General features: G+C 38.6%; 1 protein-coding gene across 1 annotated transcript in view; it reads right to left on the reverse strand.

Moving 5' to 3' along the window:
• gpc3 (glypican 3) overlaps window positions 1-18,697 on the reverse strand; it is a 223,636-nt gene extending 204,939 nt beyond the window's left edge. Inside the window, exon 1 of the mRNA XM_015371033.1 lies at window positions 18,484-18,697. Within this exon, the coding sequence (XP_015226519.1) occupies window positions 18,484-18,640 (157 nt within the window). The 5' untranslated portion in view covers window positions 18,641-18,697. The remainder of the gene's footprint in view (window positions 1-18,483) is intronic.
• Between the last annotated feature and the right edge of the window lie 743 nt (window positions 18,698-19,440).

A 19,440-nucleotide genomic window follows, 5' to 3' on the forward strand; every position in this document is an offset into this window, starting at 1 on the left:
TTGCTGCAGTCTGCAGTCTGACCGCTAGATGTCGCTAAAAGTTACACACTGTAGCTTTAAGAAATAAATACGTTGAAGATTATAGAATAAAAGTCAGAGATACAGTATATAGTTTGATGCCAAAAAAAGGGTATATTAAGGTTTTTCCTTCATGTTCTTATGGATTCGGGTACCTTTTTCAGATGAAATAAAATCAGTAAAAATATTTAAAAATCAGAGTCAGCAGCTCAAATATAAAAAAAACAAGAGATTATTTTCACAATAAACTATTTGTTATCATTTGTAGATCAAATGATATGATTATCTCCCTATTACTTAATTTTCTGCAGCCTTTTAATTCAATAAAACCTCATAAAATGGACAGTTTATGTTTTTTTTGCAACTAAACTGGTACCAGGGTTTGGATGCGACCCTGAACAGCAATTTCTGCATCTCTTAGGCTGAAATCACTGCAGCTTTATGAGCAGACATTCTAACAGACATCTTTTTGTTATAGAATTTACTCAGGCTGTTCTGAGGTCAGACAAAGAGTTCTTGCTGATAATCCAGACTATAGGCTTTAATTAAAACAAAGATATTTAACAGCCTTATTATAAGTCTGGACTCTCATCCAAATCCAGATGCATGGATTTTTAAAGTTAAAAAAGTGGCTTATCATAGGATTTAGTAGTTTCAGAGTCATGGGTTTTACGATTGTTGTGTTGCAACAATAATTTCTGTAATAAGATGTTAAACATACATTTTTATAATACGAGCTTCCCCCTCTATGCTACATGGCTGCCTCCAGATCAGTGGAGGCTGTGGTGATAACCTACAAAGCTGCGCTGTGGAGTTGTTTGCAGGATTGGCTCTTGAGAGGCATAAGTGACAACGGGTCTGATTGATGGTTCGGTAAACAAACATCAGGGGAGTCTGCCAGCTTCTGTGCGGGGGTGCGTGGGATAAAGAGACGGAAGTAGAAAGATTAATTTGGAAGTGGGGGTCGGGGGGGCTGAGGGGGTGGTGCTCTCCAATTGTGAATGTATCAAAGAAGGCCTGATAACCAGCGTGTCAAAAGATGGTAGGGGGGCGATTGTTGTCAAGTTGGAGGGTTTATCTAAATAACAAAGGGATTCTGTTGGAATGACTGCCTGAGATTTTCAGACAACAGATTTCATTTTCAGACTGAAACAATGCAAGCATAAAGAAAGTTAATGTACCTGGAGATGCAGAAAAGTGACAGCCTAGATCATTTATAACTGTGAAATCAAACAGAGCAAAAGTTCTGTTAACCGTTGACACCCATCAAGGTTTAAGGTGTGCAGCCTAATGAGCAAAGAAAAGGCAATAAAGCTGTCAAATAACATCTTTTGTATGCAAACTGACGGGCTTAATATCTCGAATCAATAACAACAAAAGACTCCTGACAGATAAGATCAAGTTAATTTCAGACTGCGGGGGTAGAATTATTAAACTTTTACGTGAGGTGAACCTGGTTGCAGCGGAGGAGAGACGAGGATTTGGCAATTATTTCCTGCAAAACAGACAGATTCATCTGCTCGTTTTGTCATGTTGCAGATGATAAATGTGTTTCATTACACAAGTTCCACAGGAGAGAGGGGGAAAGGGACAGGATTCCCACCGGAGTTTCACAAATAATAAAATCACACCGTCTAAATATAAAGCCTTTCTTGTGACTGACACATCAGTTGGGAATAAGCTTCCTCCGTCTCTCCTTTCGCTTAAGGCTCAGCTTTAGTTCTCCTCCTGCTACTCTTCATTGTTTTTTTTTCCCCTTTCAACTGTGCAGTTTTGTTGCCAACTTGTTTTCACTTCTTCCACCTTGAGTTTAATGGCTGCTGGGTACTGGAGACAGCTTTCTATCAGTTGTTACTGGTTCATCACTTCTCTGTGTGCAGGCATGTTTATGACTACTATGTTTTAAAGCCTCCTCAGAACCTCTTCAGGTGTAATTGTCAAGGTTTTTGTGGACCCAAATGCAGAGCTGAAGAGGCAGAGATGATTTCTTGCTAAATTTAATAAAGAAATAAAAATACTGAATCAATAGTCCAGAACTGATTGAAAGAAACTCAGAAACCAAAAACAAAGAGACACTACGGAGGAATAATACGAAAGGATGACTAGGATCCAGAAATGAGAAAAAGAACAGGAGGTGTATATATGGGAGACAGAACAATGGGAGGACTAATAGATAATAGGGAGCAGGTGTAGACAGAAGTAACTAGAAGGAGCAAAGGGGAAAGGAAAGGGCACCAGTGGGCAGCGGACACTAACCAGGGGAAACAGGATCTAAACACAACTAGAAGATAACTTAAGATAAATAAGACTAAAGCTGGGCTTACACTGTGCGATTTTTTGCCCTTTTTGGGGCAACTTTCCAGTCATGCGAGAATTTTCCGATCGGGCTGAGTTTCAGCCTGATCGTGCGTCGTGTAGTGTAGAAGAGTTAACGAGGGGCAATCAGCCTCTGATGACCAACTCACGATCAGGTATCGTGAGGTCGGGAGAATATCAAACATGTTTGATTTTCAGTCGACCGTCGTTGGCAAATCGCTCAGTGGGCAAACAAGGATTCTTGACGAACGGTTGAATTGAAACTGTAATTTCCCTCTGGGATTATTAAAGTATGTCTGATTCTGATTCTTCCTCTCAGACGAAAACACAGAAGTATGGCGGGATGCGACTGAAATTGAGGTCTTTCAGTAAAATTGGCAGACCGTAGTAGCCACGTTAGCTCAGCCATGTCTTTGTCCAAATACGCCTTTTCTTCTTAGGGCTTTCACCACAAAATTGCACAAATTGCCAATGTAGCACGTTTCACTATAGTGAGCTTCATATTCCTCTTTTACTCATTTGGCTTCCCGATAGACGAGTCTGAGTAGCGCCATCTCACTGTGGAGCTGAGTCCAACGTGTTTTTTTAGTCATACAGTGTGAGCAGGTAGAGCATCAGAGTGTCGTGTTGCAGATAAATCGTGAGCTGTGAACTCACACTATACAACCAAAACCCTGCAGTTTCATCGTGCAGTGTGAGCTGCGATTGAAAAAAATCACGCAGTGTATGCCCAGCTTAAAGGGGAATAAAACTAATGACTGCAAAATAAGGAATAGCCAAGGGGAAATCAAGAAAATAAGAGAAAGGACTGGAGAAAGATAAGAGAAAGAATAACTAGACCAAGGAATAAATATTACCAAAAATGCTAAAAAGAGATAAAAATGAACATTAAAACTAAGAATTCAAAAATGATATAAATCTTGACAGCAACACAGAATAACATAAAATTAAGCATAACTAGAATGTAAGATCATAACAGTAATAAACAACCTTGTCAGGACCAATGAGATGTTCTACCTCAGAATTCAGGTTTAAAGTTACCGGTAATCAATACTGAATCTATGTTGTAAAATAACATAAACTGTATTTAAAAAATTGTATTAGCATTAGAATATTTTAAACAAATATGTTGTTCAATGATCATTTCTATGGCGACGATTCACAACACGTCGTCTCAGGGTACTTTATAGAGACAGTATGATCAAGTCATACAGTCAGAATAGTTCATAGTTTTCTATTAAAGCAAAATATATATAAACATATATCTTTGCTGTATAACGCTGACTGATCTTTTACCCTAATTCAGACACTGAACAGTGATTTGGAAGAGGTGATTGTTTACACAGTCTCACCTCGGTCATCTACCCATTTCTCGAATCGGTTCTCATAATCTCAGTCCCCCCTGACATCTGGAGATTCACCTTTGGACTCAGGTTTATTCTGGTATGATATAACATCTATTACTCCAACAGTATAGAATTTCTGTATTTCTTCCTTTTGTAGAAAGGCTTCCTCTGCCATCACTGCTAATAAGTTAATGGAAAGCAAAGGGGGAATCTGGGCCACTGAGTCTTCTTCTGGCAGCAGTGACAAAACAAGTAAATATTTAAAATAATGCAAAAATTCTATTTTAGGGAAAGGTTTGGTCTCTGGATGTTTTGAGGAATCATACTTCATCCTTCACATTAATAGAATAGAATAGAATAGAATAGAATAGAATAGAATAGAATAGAATAGAATAGAATAGAATAGAATAGAATATGCATTTATTGTGCCACAATTAGGAAATTCAGGTATTTACAGCAGCAAAAAGATCCTATAGGAAAAATTGTCACACAAGTGTGGACCTTAGTAAAATGTTTAAGAATAACATAATAGTGAAGAGTTAAAAGAGAAGCAATAATATACTGTACTGTAAAGTGGTTTAACAATATAAAACTGCACCTGGAGAATAAATAACCTATATACAGCTAAGGACATTTTAAAAATAGCAGCCACATCAGAGATGTTCAAAATGACAGCAGCACGTACAAAATCAGCTCTAATATTTTAAAATATAATTTAATTTCATCTTTTAATATTTCCTAACATAATTATTGGCATTTCTTAATTGGCTATGTCTGCTTTTACTTTCTTTATTATTCTTATTACACCGAATGACAATCACGACAATAGGCTTTAATCAAAACAAAGTCTGGATTCTCATCCAAATCCAAATGCATGGATTTAGAAAGTTAAAAAAGTGGGTTATAATAGGAGTTAGTCATACCTTCATTTCATGCAGCCAACCATTTCGGGTCAAAGTGACATAAAAGTGTATCCTTACATCGACATTTTTGGAGAAAGGCTGTTCTGCCTCAACATGATGCTGTGTATGAGAAAGGAAAGCAGCTTTGATGGTAAGCTTTGTCGCACAGGAATAATTGGGACTGCAAAGACATGTTTTGATCACAATTCTAAACCAGACCCTATGATTATGTAGAGGAAGCGATTTTAGCTAGCCTGCTGTTTCTTTAAACTCTTTACACAGCAGAGATCCTCATCAAAGCTAGATTTGCATTTCCTGACTTTTCTCATCGCTGTATGTGCCAAGTAAGGTCGTACTTCTGTCATTAAATGATAAATCTAAACCTGTTTTAGGTCAAGTGCTGTTTGAAGGTTAAAGCAGCTTTGAAAAACCAAATGCTTCCTGTGTTGGAGTGAAGAGTCAAGAGTTGGTTTTTATTCTTCAAAAATAACAGTTTCTTAACATTCACACAAAAGAAAGTGTTACATTCAGTGGCACCTCTAAATAAATAACTGACAGGTGTTTGCTTTTCTGGAGCTTTGGAGTAAAATTGAATCATGTTAACCGTATGGACAGATGCTTTTTAAAGGTTAAAAACATTTGTTTCCTTTGTTAAACACAGAATTACCAGAAATTTGGGAGAGAATAAAACTAATTTCCTTGGGTCGAAGGTTTAGCTTTCACATTGAAGGGAGGCTGTTCAATTTAACCACAATAATTTAGCTCTTAGTTAGTGTAACTCTAAATTTTGCTGCAGTTGATTCATTTTGTCCATTCTTATGTTTAAAGTGGTTTCTTCTTTATTTCTGGAGGCATGAAAATTAATAAGTCGTCAAGTTTAGGTTCAAATTTCTTGCTTATTGGATTTTGGTGTCATAAATGAGGGCCAAAGTTAAACAGCTGTAGGCATTAAATGCCATTTGCTTTGCTTGTAATTTACAAGCAGCTTTAAGCAGAGAACATTTCCTCATCACTATTGGTTCTGGACCGTTAACAGAAAACAGAATCAGACCTTTGAATATAACATTTAAGAGCCCCGATCTATACAAAAGTTCAACAAAAACAACCTTTTCTGCACATACTTCATATATTCATACATTTTACAGTTCTGCATGTTGGAAGGCTATCAATTGTGTTTCAGTTTTCTGCTGGGACAAATTCAATCTCCCAAATGAGGGATAAAGAACATTATTTCAATTCTATTCTAATCTCCTCTGTAAGCAATATACGTCTATTGATATAATTTATAGAAAAGTAACTGATATATACTAATAATAACTATATAATAACTAAATTAGGGCTGCAGCTAATGAATACTTTACATATCGATTAATCTGTTGATTACTTTTTCCAATAATCAACAAACAATCAGATAGCGGCTGCTCAGCGGGGCAGTGGGTAGCACTGTGAAAGTGTGTGGGTGTGTCTATGTGTCTCACCCGTAGACAGCTGGAGATAGGTGCATTGTGACCCCACTTGGGATAAGTGTGACAGAAAATGAATAGAGGTTTAATCGGATATCCAAAGGTTCCTTAAAAAAGGCTTTTTATTAAATTACATGAGGTGTCTTTCCCACTTGAGGAGCTCTGGATAGAGCATATTGACAGACAATAAATCTTTTATCATTTTAAATGCAAAATGTTTACATATTTTTTGCAATCTTGGTATAATCACTGCTCTAAGTTGGTTGCTCTTTCAGCTAAAGCTTTGTTTTATGGTCTCTTTCTATACTCCAGTTAACAATTAATCGATTATTAAATTAGTTGATGATTATTTCAATAATCAATTAATCACGATTAATCCGATTAATTGTTGTAGCCTAATATCAATCCATCCATATATCTAGTGTATTTATATATCTAATATATTTAAATATGTGTTTTTTATTACCCGTTATCTATATTTACATGATCATCTATGTCTGAATGTCTTTAAAGTCAAGGTTAGGGTTTGTGGGGGGTTTTTTCTGTTTAAAAAAATCACATTACGCAGAAAAATTCAGCACTTTCTAAAAACAAACTTGTTGTCTTTATTGTTCCATATAAATAAATATACTGTAGTATGGTATATGATGTCCTCAGAAGAAGAGACATTTGAACTTGTCTGTGGGTGTGTGTGTGAGTGGGTGTGTGTGTGTATAGTGTGTATACATGGAAGAAGAAGTCTGTTAAACAAACTAAGAGGACAAAGAGTCGAGCCAGGAGCAATTTGCATGTAAATTCACCCTATCATACAACCTTGAGGTGACACCTTCCAAGTCATTACATACGTTCTGTCAATACTCTGCAATGTGTCAGAGTTGGACTCTTTCACATGCAGAGCAGCTGCTACTCTGCAGCACCCAGCAAACCTTTCATTTTCCTTAAACTTTTCTGCATCTTTTTAAAGTACTTCCACAACTTACATCACAGTATTTTATGACAGGAATATTAAATACTGAATACTAAAGCATCCTATTCTTTTTTCACATTTCTGTGAGTTAAAAAAAATGTAATAAAATAATGTCTAATTTTGTTTCTGCTTCACAATGTACATTAACAAATACAGTATATTCCTGATGAAATATAGATATATATTTTTTTCGTTTTATTGTGAGTTTATTGTGTGTAAATATGAGAAAGCACTCAATACTTTTTCAACACACTGCAAACAAAAAATGAACCAATAGATCAGTGCATAATATTGAATAATTAGTCTTAAAATCACCCTGAACCATAGCAGCATCAAGCTGTGAGGATGAATTTGTTCAACAGGCTGCAAAAAACTTGAGGAAGCCCTTTACCCACGTGGGTTCCAGTGGTGTAGTCAAAGCCCAGATCTATTTGAAACATTGAGGCAAAGCTTCTAATAGGTTTTCACACCTCTGTGAGTTGTTACACACCGAGGAATGGTTAAAAAATGTCTGTAGTTCAATTCAATTCAGTTAATTTATATAGCGCCAATTCACAACACATGTCATCTCAAGGCACTTTACAGTTCACCTGATCATACAGTCAAATTGATTCAAAGTTTTCTATCTAAGGAAAACCAGTTGATTGCATCGACTCATTGACTTGAATGCAATTCCTCACACTAAGCATGCTTGTAGCGACAGTGGAGAGGAAAAACTCCCCTTTAACAGGAAGAAACCTCCAGCAGAACCAGGAGCAGGTCTATGAAGCTGATAAAGAAAAATATGGAGTTTACAGATGTAACTCTATCAAAAAGTGATTATAAAAACGTACTCATCGCACTGAAATGCAAAATATATTTTAAGACTATTTGCCCCCAAAAGTTTTAAACCATTTTGTTCCCTCTGGATTCTGCTCAAACAACTGGATTAGTTGACATTTATTTTAATAATTTTTAACTTGATTTAATTTAGTAATAAAATGATTCTTAAGTACTTTCATCCCTTTTGCTGAAAGAATTGTCCATTCAGAGCAGTAATTGAGCCAAAAAACTTTTAATTGAAGATGAAAACCCTTCTTTTTCAATAAGTATGCTCCTCCAGGACTCATTCAGTTCTATAGTTTCCCAAACTTTTTCCCGAAAAATAATATTTTAACAGAATGGCAATGCCCTAAAGAATACATGTAATTTGTTCACTATATTTATTTATACATATAAAGTGATGTAATTATTTAATGGGACATTTTAACACTGTGCATTTTCCAACTTAATGGTATATTTATCATTTAAATTGTGTATAAAAATCAAGTTATAATTCTTATTTTAAGGTATATTTATTTAAGAATTTGGTCCTCCATATACTACAGAGATCACATCACAATGATTGTGAAAACAATGTTATAACCACTTGGTGTCTTGATTGAACAGGGGTAGGCAACCTGCAGTTCTAGAGCCGCATGCGGCTCTTTAGCGCCCCGTGTGGCTCCCTGGAGCTTTTTCAAAAATGTATGAAAATGGAAAAAGATGGATTTATTTTGCTTGTTTGCTTGTTTTAATATGGTGTTTAGGAGGTCTGAACAATGCTGTAAGATTTTTATAATAAACAAATTTAAACAATAAACTTAAACATTTCTGTCAACGAAGATTTGTGGCATAGCCTGCAACACAGGTTTCAGCGAGGCGCGGTGCCAGGCAGGTGGACGATGTAAACAAAGCGGCGGCTGTGTTTTGGGCCTTGGATCCCAAAGGGGAAAAAAGGAAGATAGCTGAATCATTTGCTTTCATTATCAATGTGGAAGGATTGGAAAATGATAAGACGAGGAATTTGGAAAGGCATTTCCAGGGAAGGCTAAATATGCAGCCGACCACCAAGTTGGGAGTGAGAGAAAAAAGTGTGACTGCAGTACCTCTGGATAGATAGCAGGAGCGCAAACATAGATTTAAGAAAGTGGATTGAATCTCCAAACTCCACTACTGCTGCTAGTTTTGTTGCAAGCATGGAAACCTGTTCACAGATGGAACGGGTAGCGCTCTTATTCAGGGAAGTGAACTTTCCTCTGTTTTTTTCCCCGAAAACCAAAAATAAAAATAAAAATAGCATTAAAATAAACCTGATTTCTTTATTGTGTTTCTATAATTTCATCAATGCAACAAAACCTAATACATTAATACTGTAATTTAAACATAAAGCATATACGTATGTTGTACAGCAGGTAGTCACATGATGTGACATTTGCTCCAGGATAACCCTTTAATTATTAACCCTTGATATATAGATAATCTCACGCATTGCTTTTTTTTAATAGTGGGCTTATGCACTTAGAGCCTGGTTTGCCATTTGGGGCTCATATAAGACTTTCACATTTTTGCAGATCCAGACAGATTTGTTTTGTTTTTTTGTTGTTTTGGTCCAATATGGCTCTTTGAACAGTTTGGGTTGCAGACCAATAAACTAGGGGACCCTGAACCCCTACTTTAGGAAACCCTGTCCTGGTTAATCAAAAATACTTAACTGATTAACAAAATAAGTATTACTTAGTACATCACTGTAAGTTTATGCACTGAAATTCCTTTAAAATATGTGTTGCAACATTAATAAGCAAATTAACTAATTTTGAAAACCACTATATTGTCGTTTAGTCTCATAAACACTTTCTAATTCACATTATAGTGAACAATTAAACCCGCCGTCCTTCTCACCGTCCCTCCCTGCTGCCTCTTGTAACTGGAATGTTCGTTTTCGATGCGGTGGATCCTATGTACACACAGAGGGGGAAGAATCTGTGTCTTTTTATCTTTTAACAAGCTCCGGGACTCCAAATCAAGGGAGCTGGGCATCCACGAACGCAGTACATGTCGAAGTTTTCCAGCACCAATTAGAAAGCCGCGGCCATGCAAGTTTAATGACAGAGAGCAGGGAAGAAAAACAAGTGGTATTAAGATATAGAATATGCTAAAAGCTGTTCATTATGAGCATAAATTATACAGCAGCTCCCAGTGTAGAGGGGAGAAAGCATGCTGGAATATGTAGCTGAATCTGCGGGGGCACAATAAGTCGGTGTCACTTTGTAGAGACAATAAGTGAAACAAAGACAGGGCAATTTAGAGCCAACAAAAGGAATAAGATTATCATTACCTACTGGGGTTTGTCATTGTTTTTGGGGTATTTTTGGAGCTTTGTTCTCTGTTCTACTTTAGTCATTTGATGAAGCAACAATTTGAAAGCTGGAAGCCCAAATGTGAAACACTTTTTTTTCAAGCGTACACAAAACAGTGAGTGAGTAAACAGCAGTAACTGCATCATTAAAAGAAATATTGAAGCGCAATTAAAATCCGGATTTAATTAGACAGGAAGAAGCTGTGTTAACATGTTGGCGTGCTCCACCTCAAAGATGCGTCCGCTGGTGTCTGTCAGATTTCTAGCAAGATAAGTTGGTCATGCTGTTCATTTGTTTTCTTTTCTCTATTTTTTGGCTAACCAAATGTAAAATAAATGTAGAAATTAGGAAGATATTTTGCAACACCAGCATGCAGGAAATAAGTGGCATCTGTCCCCTCAGCCTGCAGCAAATTTGTATCCCTCTAACCCCCCCATGATCCAGGACTCCTGCTGCTCTCAGAGATCCAGCATTCAAACTGACACCAGCGTATACTGAGCCATCAGATAATATTGTCCAGAGTTCTCCTTTTTTTATCTGCTGCTCCTGAGTAAATATGGCGACATGAAAGATGAAGTTACACTTTTGTCTCTGCTTCACCTTCAGCCTCAGCTCCAAACACCCACAGCAGCAGCTACAACAAAGACATGTGTGAGAGTACTCCCACAGCTGCACTGGCTTTTGTTTCTTTGTGATGCTGTTGCACTGCGCTCGCTTCTCTTGAATCACACTGGTGGAAACAGCAAACTTTTTTTTTTGTTGGAGTTTCACCTTCAGGCTCTACATATATCAGATGTCTGTATTGTTTTCCTGCGGACATCGCTGTGAATCAGCTCCTCCATACTGATGCAGGTCATATTTCACATCATTATTCAGATCATCCTCAACAATCCTCCCTGTCATATCACTAACCTACCTTCTGTAACCTGTGTCCATGATACACATTTATCGGGCAAACTTCCCACCAGGCACAGAGATAAAAATCAACAAAACAATGAAGTTTGGGTCCAACTCCTGGATATTACATACTGATCAATCACAAGGATGAATCATAGATGATAAACGACTTGAATTGTTTAAGGACATAAAAATCTTTCTTATATAGAGAAATCACTTTATTATGGAAAACATGGTCAAAGCTGAGAATTATGTAAAAGTTCACATCAGGAAAACCCAAAGAAGCCTTACATAGAGTAGACAATATATGGATGTATGGATGTGCACTGTAGTTTGCACAGCGTATGCAAATAATGTTAAAGATGAGGTTTTTTAAATGTATTTTAATACAAATGCATAATATTTCACTTAAACTAAATAAAAAAAATACAAACTTTAACCCATGTAAGTTTATATCAATGTAATTCACACTCACAATGCCCCAATGGCCTCTAGGAAAGAGACATGCTAGCAGAACAACAGGTCCCACACCTTACTTTAGGCCAAGACACACCAGACACAATTTAGTGATCTCTACAAAAACGTTGGGATGATTTTACGAAAAAGTCACAAATTTGACAAACGGGGGCTTTAGGACACAGCCGCTTTTTTTTTTTTAAACACAACTATCTCTAAATCCTGATGCTTGGTCAAACGTGAACTCCCCTCGTCATATACTGACGCCCAGGGTCATTACTAGGTTACAGACATTTGTACAACGTGACACACTTGTAACCCGCGACAAAAAAAAATTTACAAAGTTATTGTTGGTAGCTTTAGTGTGTATGGTCACATGTTTACTAGTGTTTCTTTATGTTTAGGGGTGAGAGATGGCCTTGTGCTACTGTTTTACTTTGCAGTTCATGCACAAACTGTCATGCAACCTGAGCGTCAAAAAATGGTGAGAGGGGCTTGACCCAGTGTTGATATTTGAAATGAGGAGTAATACCCCATTTACACTACCCTTGAAAAACCGATCCATGCCGAGACCGGTCCGAGCTCGGATCAGTTAACCCGGCCGAGCTCGGTTCTGACGACCATTTACACATCACGCTATCTCGGTTCCTCGACTCCTCGCCTCCCAGTGACGATCTGCGGTATTACTGCCAGTATTGAAGGAGGAAATCAAGCAGTTGGTGAAGGTAATGAACCAAAAGTTGTTTGCCAAACGCCATAAAACACAAGAAGAAGAAGACGTAGAAGGAGGGAATCAAGCAAATCAAAGTGTTGCATGAAGATTTCGATTGTTGTTTATAGTTGTTCTTCTTCTTCTTCTGTTTTGTGTTGGTTGGCAAGCAACTTCCGAAGGGGCATTACTGCCAACTACTGGAATGGAGTGTGAATCAGGATGTGCAGCCAGACGGAGATGACGCATTCTGCTCATGCTCTCTTGTTATCAGACAACAGAGCCAGGGAAAAACCAAGCCGAGCCCACCTCTGGAACTGGTCTGCAGTAAGCGCGGTCCGGTTGTGTCTAGCTCGGTTCAGTTCAGTTTGCTTTCCATTTACACACGATAAGTTATCTCAGTTACTGAGCCCGGACCGGTCTCGGCATGGTTTTTCAAGGGAAGTGTACATGGGGTATTAGACTGTACTGCTGAATCTTAAGGTAAACATTTAAAATAACCACTGGAGGACATAAAGAACACTTTCCTTGCCTCTGCTATATTTAAGAAATTGCGCCGGATTTTGCAATATTTGCTGTAATTTCACCTATCATGTTCTCTGCATGTTTCTCTCCATAGTAGCTCCATCTTGGCTGCCCTTCTGTTAAGATGTGAAACCGTCTTGGAGGGGAGCATTGGCTGGACTGCTGCAACTTCATGCTCTCCTTCTGTAGGAGGTATATTTTGCACTGTCCTTTAGTTGTTACTTCCGTCTCTCTTATAGAAATCACTACAGGCTGAGGTTTTTGAGACAATCTGTATGTGCTCTCCTTTATACTATAGACTTGGAAACTGACCTAAACTCTTTTTTTAACCATTTCCTGGTACCATGCAAGACTTCTTTTAACTTTTGTACGTTTTCAAGGTAACCAGCAAAAGAGAAGGGGATTTGTCAAAATTGTATCTTTTGAAAAAACAGGTAGGCTCCTAAATGTGAAAAGAAACTTATTTTCTGAAAGAAAATCTCCCAAATGTGGCCGAAGAACTAGAATCAGCTAAATTGAGAACGTTAATCTGTCCTTACCATCTATAAAACAACACAACAAGCACTTTACAGCAGTAGAAAAACAATTACAAAAAAAAAATAAAGTGAAAAGGTTGAAAACACAGCCTGTCTGTCTAACAATAACTGAATGAAAGCTTCTCTTTGGCATTTTTAAGATAATAAGTAGACAATTATGTCTACTCAGGCGCATTAATGTTTGAGTAAGAGTTATTTCCTCTAATTTTGTGTTGACACTGACGTCCTGGCATTGCAGCAATAACACACCTCCACTGTTCCATACAGGTTGATTTATTCATGAAGTTTGTTTCTATGACAAAGAGGGAGAAAAACAAACTGGATCACTTGTTTTTAGGATGTTAAATGCAAAATTCTTTCTAATTAACCGGACTGTAACCCTTCTAGCTGAGAGAGAGGAACCCTGCTGCAGGCTTGTGAAGTGATTTCACATGAGGAGGATCCAACACCAACTCTCAGACTGAAAGTAGCCTGACCTACTCTGCCTTGGCTTTGGGGAGGCTAAATATTTCTCTCAGCCCGCTGCGATGTTTCACCCTCTGGCTGCCAGATAAAACGCTGGATGGCCTGGGTGGAAGGTGTGTGATTAAAGATGGATGTGCGGAGGAGCAGAGGGTTCAGCCAGTGGAGCTGTGTGCACCTCTACCGCAGGGAGCATGACAAAACAGGTCTCAAAGTGCATCTGGCTTTCCTCCCTGCTGTCTAATTCGTATAGTATTTCTTAATTTGCCTCGCTCTCTCATGTAGACGGAGAATTTGGTTTTATTTTGTAAACCTCTTACAGTGGTGTAGGAGTGCGCGGTGCGAGGATCCCCTGCTGAGTCTGGAGAGAAATCTTTTAACGCAGAGCAGCTCCCCATGCTGACATGACACTGAAACACCCAATTAGCATTTGCATCTGGCTGTTATTTAGCCGCAGAGAGGCTTCGTGATTCAAATGAATCATGACACGCGGTTTTCCCCACAACAGAACAGGGGATCGTTATGGCTCCCTTTTACCACGTGCACACACGATGCATTTAGTATCAACAGAATGAGCTGATGCTCATTTTATTATCTGACCACAGATTTAAACGTCCTTTATGATGCGGGTTCTCAAACAAACCTCAAAGGCATGTGAGACAAGCTTAGTGCACGGAGTGCATCATATCAAGAGAGAAAGTTGTGAGGAGGGACTGTACATCTTAAATGGGAAGAGTATACTCTAGCAGACAGACATGGTTGTCAAAGGAGGGCCAACAGCAGCCATTNCCCCCCCCCCCCAGTTTAAAATAATAAAATAAAATAATGCACATGCACAACTCTGTACACCTATGAAACGCATGCGAGAGCGTGAAAGAGCCCATTTCAACTTGTGCACACTCTGTTGAAAAGTTGCTGTTTCCATCGCTCATGCAAGCTTAAGTTCTAAAAGAAGATTTGTAATTTTTCCATCATGTGAGACTCACCACTGGTAAGTGAAAATGGGGACAAGCACATAGGACAGCCTTACATAAACATACCACCAGAATGACTGACAATTAGAAGGACCACTTATTTTGATGATCCACCAGCAAAAGAACATCCTCCACTATACTGTTAATTTGAAGATTTTTTGGTATTTTCCTATACATGTTTTTGTGTGTTTGTTTTATTGTCATTTTTGTGTTTACCAGTCTCATTTTTCTCTCAGCAGGAATTTTTGAAATTGCTGCATATGCCCTCTACCTATCGTATCTCATAAAAAGGGATTTTTAATAACTGTTTATTTCCATATTGTTTTTGCTTCTCTATGCATTTTGGTGGCTAACAGGAGCGGTTGGTCATGTGACAATGTTTTTCTCGGGGTTTTAAAAGCGTAATGAAATAAAGTATCATTTTTTATTTGTTAGCTATCAGAAATTGATATTGGCCCTCTACATTCTCTAGATATCAATAAGTTTACTATCTAGTGGTTGCTATGAGATATAGCCACGTGTTATTAGATGCTGCAATAGGCTTGGGCCACTGGAGGACATAAAGAACGGATTTTGCAATATTTGCTGTAATTTCACCTATCATGTTCTCTGCATGTTTCTCTCCATAGTAGCTCCATCTTGGCTGCCCTTCTGTTAAGATGTGAAACCGTCTTGGAGGGGAGCATTGGCTGGACTGCTGCAACTTCATGCTCTCCTTCTGTAGGAGGTATATTTTGCACTGTCCTTTAGTTGTTACTTCCGTCTCTCTTATAGAAATCACTACAGGCTGAGGTTTTTGAGACAATCTGTATGTGCTCTCCTTTATACTATAGACTTGGAAACTGACCTAAACTCTTTTTTTAACCATTTCCTGGTACCATGCAAGACTTCTTTTAACTTTTGTACGTTTTCAAGGTAACCAGCAAAAGAGAAGGGGATTTGTCAAAATTGTATCTTTTGAAAAAACAGGTAGGCTCCTAAATGTGAAAAGAAACTTATTTTCTGAAAGAAAATCTCCCAAATGTGGCCGAAGAACTAGAATCAGCTAAATTGAGAACGTTAATCTGTCCTTACCATCTATAAAACAACACAACAAGCACTTTACAGCAGTAGAAAAACAATTACAAAAAAAAAATAAAGTGAAAAGGTTGAAAACACAGCCTGTCTGTCTAACAATAACTGAATGAAAGCTTCTCTTTGGCATTTTTAAGATAATAAGTAGACAATTATGTCTACTCAGGCGCATTAATGTTTGAGTAAGAGTTATTTCCTCTAATTTTGTGTTGACACTGACGTCCTGGCATTGCAGCAATAACACACCTCCGCTGTTCCAAACAGGTTGATTTATTCATGAAGTTTGTTTCTATGCAAAAGAATGAGAAAAACAAACTGGATCACTTGTTTTTAGGATGTTAAATGCAAAATTCTTTCTAATTAACCGGACTGTAACCCTTCTAGCTGAGAGAGAGGAACCCTGCTGCAGGCTTGTGAAGTGATTTCACATGAGGAGGATCCAACACCAACTCTCAGACTGAAAGTAGCCTGACCTACTCTGCCTTGGCTTTGGGGAGGCTAAATATTTCTCTCAGCCCGCTGCGATGTTTCGCCCTCTGGCTGCCAGATAAAACGCTGGATGGCCTGGGTGGAAGGTGTGTGATTAAAGATGGATGTGCGGAGGAGCAGAGGGTTCAGCCAGTGGAGCTGTGTGCACCTCTACCGCAGGGAGCATGACAAAACAGGTCTCAAAGTGCATCTGGCTTTCCTCCCTGCTGTCTAATTCGTATAGTATTTCTTAATTTGCCTCGCTCTCTCATGTAGACGGAGAATTTGGTTTTATTTTGTAAACCTCTTACAGTGGTGTAGGAGTGCGCGGTGCGAGGATCCCCTGCTGAGTCTGGAGAGAAATCTTTTAACGCAGAGCAGCTCCCCATGCTGACATGACACTGAAACACCCAATTAGCATTTGCATCTGGCTGTTATTTAGCCGCAGAGAGGCTTCGTGATTCAAATGAATCATGACACGCGGTTTTCCCCACAACAGAACAGGGGATCGTTATGGCTCCCTTTTACCACGTGCACACACGATGCATTTAGTATCAAAAGAAAGAAATGATGCTCATTTTATTATCTGACCACAGATTTAAACGTCCTTTTTGATGCGGGTTCTCAAACAAACCTCAAAGGCATGTGAGACAAGCTTAGTGCACGGAGTGCATCATATCAAGAGAGAAAGTTGTGAGGAGGGACTGTACATCTTAAATGGGAAGAGTATACTCTAACAGACAGACATGGTTGTCAAAGGAGGGCCAACAGCAGCCATTACCATGCTAACTCTGGAGGAGCTGCAGAGATCCACAGCTCAGAGGGGAAGATGAGCTGTCTCCTTAAATGTTCGTTTATCGGGGCTATTGATGGAAGAAGACCACATGAAATCACCTTTAAACATCATAACAAGTGGAAAAAAGTACTTTAACTAAAACATACCTTTCTGGCTTAGATGCAGATCGTTGTGTTGGGAGAAAACGATTGGGGTATATAATCATAAATATAACAGATGCAGGCAGTATCATGCTGTGGGAAAACTCCTTCTATACTAGAGCGTGGCTTTTTTTTTAGTCCAGTCAAAGTCTGATCTTAACCTTTATAGGGCACTCAGCGAAATACTTTGAAAATCAAAATTTCAAGCCAATAGTTATTGGAGGACAGAACAAGACCTTACCTTACCTTTGTAACATTAAGAAAATATGGATATTTTGATGGCAAAAATGAATGTTAATGTAATAACAAGAAACGCCAACTTTCCTGAATATATTAAGAAAAACAACAAAAGTGCTTCTATAAGAAATTCATGAAGAACACTCAGAGAGTAAAAAAAAAACGTTTTTTTTTGGTAATACATAACCTTAGAGGCATTAATGCTGGTTTATAAACCTAAATATAATTGTTACCTTGGCTTATCAACTTTCTAACTTTACTTTTTAACTTTTCAATTAGCTTTTTACCTTTTTTTTCTTGACTTTTTATATTTTTTTATTCAGATTAATTTACATTAGGTAATATATCATTCAGTTGCTCATCTAATTGGTCAAATGCCATAATAAGATGTACAGCCATGTAGCAGCATCTTTGCTAAATGGCTGGATATAGATCTTGTGCTTCTAGACCACACTGAGGCACAAGGGGAGAGTCCATTTGTAAGATCTATGCAAGTGATCAAATATGCAAACTTGCCCTATAAAGGGTTAAAAACTGATAATTAACTGCATTAAAATGTGGTCCTGAAATGTGTTGTTTAAAGTAAAAGCTGCACTGCTAAAAACCATAAAGCATTTTCCCTCCAATAAAGAGCTGCAGGGATCAGTGGGAATAATCACTGCTGGAGAGTCACACAATCTCCATATACAGCGAAATTAAACTAAATCTAGAAAAGTTCAAGAAGAACTTTTTTCTAAGACAAAGTAAAGATTTTTTGATTGTTTGTTTTTTTGGCTTAAATATAAACTTTGCAGAGTATCAAAGTATCAGCATTGCTGGTAAGTTGTTTTAGTGTTTGGCTCAATATGAGAACAAATTGATTCTTTGGAAGCTTGTTGCAGGAGGGACCATCATTAACCAGACGCTCAGCGTGGGCGATTGTTTTTGTTTTTTTTATCAGAGAAGCTTTGAGCGTAAAGATGGGCAGCGTGAGAAATAAACATAATTAAAGTGCAGTTTTAAAACTTCGAACATAAACTCTGGAAGCTGTGATGGTTACCTGATACCGGGCTTTCGGGGACCCACTTGGATCCGGGGTGCAGAGCGTAAAACGCAGTGCGCACCTCCTGGCAGTTTGGCGCCTGTCCGCCGGGTAGAGGGAACAGCTGGAGGAGGGCACACAGGAGGAGCGCTCCGTGGACCGGGGAAGCCACCATGGCGGAGCGGAGCACAACTGGACCCCAAAACTAACAACTTCGGCTGGTTAAAAAAAAAAAAAAAAAGTTAGAGGGAGGATGAACCGGGCTGGTGCTGATGAGGAGAAGCTGCAGCTCCCGCTGACTCTGCTGGGATCAGCATCCTGACATGTCCGCTCCTCAGCCTCCCGTTTGCGCTGAAGCTTCTCCCCTGATGCCTCCTCTCCAAACTACACCGAGAATAAATCAACTCGGTAACCAGCCCGCGTGTCTCACGCCGAACCACAGCTGTATGCGCAAAAAGGAGCAGCCCACGGTGTGTGCGCGCGCTCCCGTGACGCGCCACCGCGACCTGAACAGGCGCCCCTCCAGTGTAACGGTAGCTGTTGGTGATGTTGGATGATACGCTGGACCGGCGTGGGTGCATGAGTGGGCAAAGGAGGAGGGATTATTGCTGCTGTCCGCTTAGATGAACGGCGGTTAGGAGCTGAACTTTATGGTCAGCCATCAGTCAGTGCAGAGGGTTGGAGCAAAAGGAGTCTTTCTGTAAGAGTGAATAAAGCTCAGAGCTTCTACCATAAAAAAGAAAAAACTCAGAGCTTCTGCCATAAAAAAACATAACTCAGAGCTTCTGCAATAAAAAAACAACAAATTAAAAGCTTCTACCATAAAAAAAAAACAAAACTTAGAGCTTCTAACATAAAAAAAAACTAAACTTAGAGCTTCTGCCATAAAAAAACTAAACTTAGAGCTTCTAACATAAAAAAACTAAACTTAGAGCTTCTGCCATAAAAAAACTAAACTTAGAGCTTCTAACATAA

The sequence above is a fragment of the Cyprinodon variegatus genome, unplaced genomic scaffold (genome assembly GCF_000732505.1).
Source record: "Cyprinodon variegatus isolate N-32 unplaced genomic scaffold, C_variegatus-1.0 Scaffold52, whole genome shotgun sequence".
NCBI lineage: Eukaryota > Metazoa > Chordata > Actinopteri > Cyprinodontiformes > Cyprinodontidae > Cyprinodon > Cyprinodon variegatus.